This window comes from Argiope bruennichi, chromosome 8 (assembly GCF_947563725.1).
Source record: "Argiope bruennichi chromosome 8, qqArgBrue1.1, whole genome shotgun sequence".
Classification (NCBI taxonomy): Eukaryota; Metazoa; Arthropoda; class Arachnida; order Araneae; family Araneidae; genus Argiope; species Argiope bruennichi.
In genome coordinates this window covers 117,339,902-117,349,694 of record NC_079158.1, presented here as the reverse complement: position 1 = coordinate 117,349,694, position 9,793 = coordinate 117,339,902, and the positions used below count along the sequence as shown (strand labels likewise).

Below are 9,793 nucleotides of genomic sequence, written 5' to 3'. Positions count from 1 at the left end.
GGGCCCTTCATGCCCGGCGACCAGTTGAGTGCATCCAACAGAAAAGCCCGGTTGTTGTGGTGCCGAACACATCAGTCTTGGGCACAGCTAGAATGGGGGCATGTTCTTTTCAGCGATGAGTGGAGATTTATCACACTAAGTGACATTCATCGAATCTTCATCTGGAGAGAGCGAGGAGCTCGCTATCATCCTTCCTACGTAAAAGAAATCGACAGATTTGGTGGCAGAGGAATCCTTGTCTGGGGTGGCATAATGTTGGGCAGTCGTACACCACTGCACGTCTTCGATGCGGGTACTGTCAATGCACATCGCTATAGGGATGAGATCCTTGAAGCCTATGTGAGGTTGTGCCGGGGTTCTTTTGGCCCAGACTTCATATTTATGGACGATAACGCGTGTCCACACAGATCCCAGATCGTTGATCATTTTCTTGAGGAAGAGGATATTTGACGTATGAACTGGCCCTCGAGGTCTCCGGATGCCAATCCTATTGAACATGTTTGGAATGGTCTCGGAAGAGCCATTGCCCGGCTTACCCCCTTCCCAATACCCTCCAAGTGTTAAAAGCCGCGCTTTTGGAAGAATGGTCTTTGTTGCCCCAAGCATTTATTGACACCCTCATAAAGCTCGTTATGAAGCCTATATAGCAGTGCACGGTGGTCACACTCCATATTAGACAGGCTTTCCCTGAGATAAATGCTTTATCTCGGATTCATTATGTAGCACTTTTTGATATGCCCTGTTTCTTAATTCCCAATTAAAATCTTTTCCATGTTGTTATGTGTCTATGTTCTTTCTTCTATTGTAGTGTACCTCTGTGCCAAATTTCGAGGCAACAGAGTGATATTTTTTTTCTTTTTTTGCAGATTTTATGTTTGTGACCTTAATTTTGGACATGAGTGTAATATTCCAGAAAACATTTTCGAAAAAATATCATTTATATATGATATCTCCTCCCACAAAATCAGGCAGAGATCATTCCAAAAATATCTTTTTCTGAAGAAATAAATCTGAAACATACAGATTTATTAAGATCTAGAATTATGAGAAAATGAGCCGAAGAAAGTAAATTTACACAAAAACATTAAATTATTTATATTTTATTTTTATCCAAGATAAATATTTTAGAATTAAATTGAACATTTATCAAAATGAAACAATTTTTAAAACGAGTTGATATGCATATATGGATACTATTATAATATAAATAAAATATAGCTAGAATGCTTTCTCTTTTTTTTTCTGTCCCCTTCTTACATGATTTCTTTTTTTCTTTACAAGGGAGAGAACATCATATTTCAGTGTTATTTGCATATCTACGGCTTTCATGATTTCGAATTCGGAAACATGTTTACAAAATAGTAAAAGAACAAGTTAGGATTTATTGTTTCCATATTTGGTATTTTACTCTTCGCATTCACGCAATAAATAATTTTTATATATTTCATGCAAGTCTTATAGTTTTATGAAATTATTGTATTATTAATTTACACCAAGTTGTATTTCGATTTTAACAACTAGCCAAAATTCTGCTGTGTATGTCAATTTGATGCACATATTAAATCAGATATCGTGAACAAATTTCCTCACATAGGTGGTTTATCAAAGAGTAAGTTACCGCCCCAAGTGTCGGCTTCGTCATTCAACCGTTGTTCAAAATATTGTAATCAGTTTCAAATATTCCCGTTAAATTTTTTTTTAAAGGCAACTGAACGTTAATTTAACAAATCGATCGAAAACACTTAAGGAGAGCGTCAGTATTGTTTGGCAAACGTGGATTCTCATTTGCAAATATGAGTTACTTAATATACTCATATACTTAAATATACTCGTGTTCCAGATCCTCAGCTAGCAGAAATCAGAAGTATTTCCTTTTCTTATTAAGAAAGAAAGGTTTAAAACTAATTTTTAATTCTGATACACTTTTAATTATTATTTCTTCAGTCACCAGTTGTTTTTTGCGTAATTTTTATATTTCCCCCCTTTTTATTTATCACTATTTTATTTATCCTAGAAATGAATTGAATCAGATCCTCAGATCTCGAATAGTTATTTATTTACAGTGCTGTGCTTCAATTTATAAAATTATTTTGACATATTTGAGCTGCAATAATAAAAGAAAAATCGATTTCACTTAATTCAAATTAATAAATTTTTCAATGTGTGGATTCGAAAATATTAAAGTATTGGAAATACTATAAATATTTCATACGTAAAATAAATTCTACGTGACTGGGACCTGTGTTCTCAGGAAATAAAAAAAAAAAGTTCTTTTTTAGCCATCATATGGCTGTTGTTCGATAATCCCTTTTTCTTATAATCGATTCATTAGTTCAGGTGCTTTCACGCATGCTCAGTGAGACGTGAGGTATTTGAGCCAGCTCTTCGGCATCCGTTGCATGATGTGGAAGATCAGGTTGATGAAAAACCAGAGTAGGTGCTGTGAGAGGCTGGTCTTGGTCAGCAGTACGTGGACGATGCCCAGGAACACTGCAGTTTTGGCCAACAGCTCTGTGTAGTACAATCTGTAACATTTTTTTTTTCACGTCAAAGCTCAATACACAAATATAAGTAGGACATTTTTAAATAATTCTGAATATTAAATTTATATTCTGCTTCTTTCAAAAATTAGTTAGCGATTAAGGTGTATGTACACACTTAAACTTCGAAAATCGTTCAAAATATCGAATATTTTTTTTATTGCTTAATATCCTTTAGCTTTCAAACGATACCAAGATGTTGTCAATATTCGAAATATTTCTCGAGAAAATTATTTTTCTTGAGGTACTTTTAAAAAAACCGTAACTAGAGTTTTTAATGAAACTCATTTTATGAAGAATGATATTTTTCCACTGTGTTGCTTCATTCAAACAAACATAACTCAACAAGAAATTAACCAAATACAATTATTTATATATCAAAATAATCTGTATGAAATAGCGGATGTTTTGTGCCTCATTCAAAGATATATTTATAGAAATTTTCAATAGCTATTTAAAAGTTAAAATGACAGAAAAAAATCTCCCTTTTTCAATTCATCGTTGATGAAAAAAATTGTTTAAAAAAACTATATATTTTTATAACTTGATTGAGGCAGATAACATGAAGACTAATATTAGGCATCATTTCCAACTATATTGTGTGTCTGTTCAAATTAGAATTTAAGATATCAAGTTTCAAAAAATATGTTAATTAGCTCACTAAATATTATTTAATTAATTAATAATTAGTTAATATGGCTTTTTCTCATTGAAATGAGTTTAAACATATATTAATGACCTACTGTGAAAAAACTGGATTTTTAAAGTTAAAATTTTTAAAAAAATCTTCTAGTGTGTACACCTTAAAAAATAAATTATAGCGCAAAATATTAGATATCATTGATTTTTTTTTAATTTTTAGATATAAAAATTATTGCATATATTTTTGTAATTATAATTATTTTTTAAGGTTATCGCGGAGAAACGTCAAACTTTTATTTGATTAATTACAATTATCAAATTTAGAATTAGTTGAATAATATAATTATCAAACCTAGAATTATCAAATTTGATAGTTCTAGGTCAAATGGTAGTGCACCAACACACAGGCAGATACAAACACATATAAGTAAAGGTTAGTTTAACTTATTTTCATAATGCTTTTAAACATTCACTGAAACGTTTACAAATGTCTTTCAACTGTAAGTTATTATATCCGTTTAATTTTACTACTTGGACATATGAAATCTTGAAGCGACTACAATTTTTAGGCATTCTGAGATTATGACTCAAAATTCATTTACTTGTATTGTCATCAGCTATGCCGTTTTGAATTACAATGAGTTTATTTACAAAAAATTACAAATTTTGGAAAAATGCAGTTTCAGAATTTTGTTTCGGGGGTTGTTTCCGTGTAGTACAACAAAATGATACAGGTAGTATTACAATCTGTATTATTGAATGCAATAAAAGACTCTTAATTTCCTGGAATACATGACCGATCTTAGAAGTAAAAAAACCTAACTATTAAAAAAAGTTAGTCAACATTTTTTTTTTTTTTTTCCATATACAAAGTACATAAAAACAAAATATTTTAATCTTCAAAAAATTCGCACTCGAAAATTTCACAAATCTCCATGTTTCAGACATCCTTGAGTCAGAAGAACTCATTTTTGGAGTTCAGTCTGTCTAAAAATTATGAAGCTAGACGCATGAAATTTAATTTATTCTTCACAAATTTTGTCAAAATAGTCTTGTTAAATTTTGAACGAAATTAACTTTCATGAAGTCAGTCTGTTTGATAGTCCAAGTACTGAAGAATTCGTTAACTACATAACATAAAGACAAATAGATAAGATAAAGATAAGAGATAAAATTTGGTATACAGGGTTAGCAATTAACAGGTAGATTCATATCAGATTTGAAACTGGATCTGTTCTAGGATTAACCGTCTATCGGTATTCACGTTTGAATAATGATAACGCGATATTTGAAGTAATCATTTGAATTGAATAATTCTAAAAAGTAATAGATAAGATATTTGAATCACAATTTTTAGATCTAATGTGTAAATCCGTAACAAATTTTGAATTTAATCCGTTAAAGGATTGATCATCTGTCTGTCTGTACTTTCGGATACATAGACACAATGTCTCAAACAAATGAAATTTAGTATGTGATCTTGTGACTACAATTATAACTCTATACTAAATTTCGGTCTTGGTCAGAAAAAGGCGTCCAATTTACATATTCGATTTTCTAATATTTTTGTACTAACCATTTGCCAGCAACTGATCGCCAAAGATCACAAGCTAAATTTAGTAAAAACACTCAATTCACCCCTAATTTTAAACTTTATATTGCTCGCCAGTGGCATTTAATTAATACATAAATACTGGTTTTCTTTTATATATTACGAAGCACGCAACTCCCATATCTAGGAATCTGAAAATAAGTATCTGAGCACTCGTGGCGTTCACAATCTTGCTTAAAGTACACAATTTTATGCGGAGGATGGGAGAAGGAATTACATCTTTATTAAAGAGTATACAGAAAGTTCCGGGAAGATCACCCTCACTGATTTCATGCTTTAAGAATCTAATTTTTGGGAAATAAAGAAAAAGAATTTTCTCTTCTTGATTTTCTAGCATACTTGCATAATATGGCGTATTGTATGTTTCGTAGTATAATGAAGACTACCATGTAAGCAATTCTTTACTTTCATTTTTATTATTTACTTTTATTTTTTAAAAAAAAATGCAAAACTAGAATTTTTGTAACGAGAATAAAAACGAATTTCAACTTTCTAAGGCATTATATTTTCCAACTATAGTTTCCACACATTTACCAACAAACAGATTGACAGACAAACTATTCTTCGATGAATTTTTTTCTTCGAGAAGAAAAAAAAATATAATCTTTCTAGCTCCTTTCACGTTTGAATTTTTGCCATATGTTAAGTAATGGATAAATAAGCTTCTGCAGATGGTTTTCATTTAAAATTGGATCAATGCTTGCAGTTTTATATCTATGATTACAAACCAGATTTCATCCGTTGCGTTTGAGTTTACGTATTAGACCTATTTAATTCTGAAAATATGTTTTTTTCTGGAACTGAGAAAATGCTAAAACGTGGAAAATCATCAAACTCTAGAGGTTAAATTTATCGCTGACCACAATGTTTTGTTTTGTATATTTTATATGGTACAAACTAACAAAAAAGCAACTCTTAAATTCTTTCATTCCATTTTGCACTCACTAAAAAGACGAGGTAGGACATTAACCTTGTTTATTCCAACTCAGTAATGCCACTGGATTTGAAGTAAAAGTCAGCGTTTTGATGCTGGAGGTCCAATCGGCTAAAGGTTGGCCTTCACCAAATGAATGTGGTTAACATCATGTATACATTTCAAAATAAAGAGACCAATGAAATAGAAGATTTCGATGCTTCAGTGTTTACCCATTAACTTTCAAATCTGAACTATTTAGTAGCAAAAGCTTCACTGCTATCTGTGTATTTTGAGCAAAATACAAAATAATTTACTAAATGCTTCAAATTCGGAAGTTAATCGGTAAACGCCAAAGCAACCAAATGTATTATTTCATTGGTTTTTCTATTTTGAATTCCTAAATCATTTCTAAAGTAATAATTGAAAAGCAGGTAGAAGGCCATCAAAGCACTGTGATACTGGAAGCAATATGTCCAGTCTGCTGAAGATCGTCCCTGACCAAATGAATGAATTTAACACCATGTACACTTTTAAAAATAGAATCCCCCTGGCCAAACACACACACTTTTGTGCTTCGGTGTTTACCCATTAACTCTCAAATTTGATCTAAATCATTCATTAAAATTCTTTTGTATTTTACTCAAATTACAAATATAACTGTGAAGCAAAATTTATTTCTTAAATAATTTTTAGAGCAATAATTGAAAACTCAGCAGAAAAGCATTTTAAAATTTTCCTTTTATATAAAAAAAAAATATTTTTAACATATTACAAAATATCAAAAAAAAATAATTTGTATTTCCTTTCATTTTTGAAAATAAATCGAAGAGGGGGGGATAGAAATCACAAGATGACGCTATGTTGAATACTATTGATATATGCTGATGATATGCAAGTTGAAACTTTAGGAATTTGGGAATACATATCCACTTATTAGAAAGGGGAAAAAATGAATAAATAATTTAAATGAAATCTACGATCGCAAATTTCAAGTTATCATGTGAGAACATTATTATTTTTTAAGTCATTATTCGTCTTAATTAATTAAAGTCATTAACCAATTCAAACCGGTTTGAAACAATCACGAGACTTCTCTATCGTCTCTATCCCTTACTCTCTCTCTCTCTGTGTGTGTATATATATATATATATATATATATATATATATATATATATATATATATATATATATATATATATATATAACGATAATTTTTTTAATATTCATTTTCAATTTATCTAGCTGGCAAACAAAGTTTTGGAGCTCGACCGATTTTGAGATGAAATAACAGCTATGATGTCATAGTTCTACGACAACCTTTTAAAAACACATCTGCTGTCAAAGAAGCATACGTAATAATAAAGCAATACTGTAAAAGCAGGTCAGCCTTTTAAAAACGCATCTGCTTTCAAAGAAGCATACATAATAGTAATGCAATACTGTTAAAAGCAGGTAAAAAAATCTGTGCTATTAAAAGATGATGATGAAAATTGTCATTTATGTTTCATTCATTGCCTACGCGATTTCGAGCTTCAAAACCCCCTAACCAAAACAACATCATGTTCTCACATGATAAAAAAACAATGGAATATGAAGATGCGAGACAAATTATTTCTAAACTGCAGATCGTTAAATCACGAATCAATTCTCAGACTCACCTCGCCAGGCGTCGACGCGCCGCCGGCAGAGTGGAATCGTCCTCTTGTAGCAAGAATTTGCGCACTCCTTTCACATAGCTTTCTAAGTAAGGGGTCCACGCCACTTGTCGGATGTCGAAATCGAACACCTGCAAATTGGAATATTCATTATTCAGTGCTTATTCAATAGTTAAAAAAGTAATCTTAACTTAAACATCTTGAGTGATGAAGTCTTTACTTATTTTTATAACCAGTCGTTTGTTAATATTTGCTTCTTATTGACATGTTGCCGCACATTTTTAATTTGACAGTTGTGTTCAGAAAACATTTTTTTTTCATTTGTTTATGACTCCCATGTGAAATTGAGCATCAGTCTTATGTTGGGAAGTGAAAATTTTCACATTTTGTCAGTTTTTTTTTTTTTTTTTCCTTTTTTAATTAAAATTTTTAACGGCTGTAACCGTCATTTGCTCATCAAAACAATTTTTTCTCTTTTTAGAGCTCATGAAGACTATAGCTGTCATTTGCCTATATATCGTCAAAACAGCTATAGCCGTAATTTGTGGCAACGTGTTAAATATAAAAACAGAAAAATGCGAATATCGCAATATAATAATTCATAAGATTCTTGAAAAAGTTTGAGACTTCACTACCATTTAAAAATTAGTTATAAACAACACGGCTGAAATTTTACAGGAACAATCTCAAACATAATAGCTATTTATAATAATAGGTAATTTGCTTATATGGATTTTTTTTTCTTATTAAAAAAAGTAATACGTGTTCCCCACATACCACTTATTGTACGCTAATTGGGGGAGGCGGAAGTGAGTGCTAATTCTAAAATTATTAGTGAATGGAAAATCCATTAAGTGCTCGGAAATATCACACACACTTACAAAACACATCAAGGCATGCGCACAAAAATGGTTACTGCGATAAAATAAGCAATATTATATGACAAAATGACGAAAGTGGAGACAGAACTTGAATAATGATAACACATAAAGAGGAATAACGACCGTTAAAAAATGATAATGGACAATGATGCCAAAAAAAAAAGATAATTCAATAGAATAGCCATTGAGGCAGGCATCTGTATGATTATGTTTCTTAACTCTAAATATTTTATTCTATGCATTATCATACAAGAAAGAAGTTACAAGCACACTACAATATTATTGCATAGGTTTTAGCTGATTTTGACTTTCCGACTGCACCACCTTAAGATTGAAAGTTATCGAATGAATGAGATGTTGAAATTATTTCTCTGGAAATGCTTTTGATATTTCTTATATGTGTAGCTACTACAGAAAAATATCAGAACGATGTTCGTTTATTTCTTGCATCCTCTTCTTCAGAAGTTTAGTTTAAAACACTGACATGTCGAATCAGCGTTATATGAACCTAAAAAGTGAGTATTCGCAGAGAAGTTAAAATCGATAGAACCCACCTTCCTATCGACGCTGTTCTGCATATCCCTGAGCTCAATGAGGTTGTTGCATTTGAATTTCCATTCGCAAGTGGTGAAATATTCTAGAAAGCCAGAGGCTCGTTCCATTCTCTTCACCAGGCTCACGAAACTGTCAAAAGAAAAATAAATAGTTCTTTAGTTGCAAAACGCAATTTAGATTCCAATAATTGATAGTCATATATATGATTAATTTCACAAATCTGCAATTTTTTTTTTTTTTTCGAAACCGGTGAAGGTTATTTTGGAAAGGATCTTATAGCTTTATCGCCTCATGGTATGCAGAAATCACATCTTAATTTTTCTGTACAATTTCGAGAGTAAATAGTATATAAAAAAAGAGAGGTGTACACAATATATCTGGTTTTCAAAAGCCGATATATCTGTTGTTTATTTTAACTAAATTTGTATACTGACTTGCTGTGCATTAGCGTAAGTCCCCCCCCCTACAGTCAATGCACTGATGACAAGTGTTTAAAGAATGTATCATCTCACTGAGAATCTATCAAATATAGCTTCAGTCCCCCCTTCTAATAAATACTTAGACCTATTTCATGCTAATGCAAGTCATCCTAAAGCCTATGGCTTCATTTAGTGGAAGAGACATAAATTCTGCTCCCCTGGGTCCATATTAATCAGTTGAGACTAGTTCATGGTCTCAACTATACGGCAAATTGGGTCATTCGGCATTGGATAAGTGTACTGTATTCAAACAGAATAACCAATGTATGACACAGTAATTGTTATTATGCAGATTATTTACAAAGTATAATGGGCATGTGACATTTATAATGAGCTGTATTTTATGAGAGTAAAGAGCCTATATCTACGTTGTGTGGTGACTATTCCATCACTGATGGCTTTGTATGACTGAAAATACAATGGACATATGAAGTGTGAGGGCGCAAAGTTCATATTTATGTTGTGTGGTTTCGATCACTGAGGCCCTTGAGATTACCGTTGTATTTCTTGTAG

General features: G+C 31.5%; 1 protein-coding gene across 3 annotated transcripts in view; it reads right to left on the bottom strand.

Annotated features, from left to right (window-relative positions):
• Positions 1-1,084: 1,084 nt before the first annotated feature.
• Positions 1,085-9,793, bottom strand: part of LOC129981445 (fatty acyl-CoA reductase 1-like) — a 52,645-nt gene continuing 43,936 nt past the window's right edge. For all 3 annotated transcript variants that reach the window (XM_056092285.1, XM_056092286.1, XM_056092284.1), the window contains exons 11-13: positions 8,801-8,930; positions 7,369-7,496; positions 1,085-2,525 (exon numbers count right to left, since the gene is read on the bottom strand). In XM_056092285.1, the coding sequence (XP_055948260.1) occupies positions 2,354-2,525; positions 7,369-7,496; positions 8,801-8,930 (430 nt within the window). In that variant the 3' untranslated portion in view covers positions 1,085-2,353. The remainder of the gene's footprint in view (positions 2,526-7,368; positions 7,497-8,800; positions 8,931-9,793) is intronic.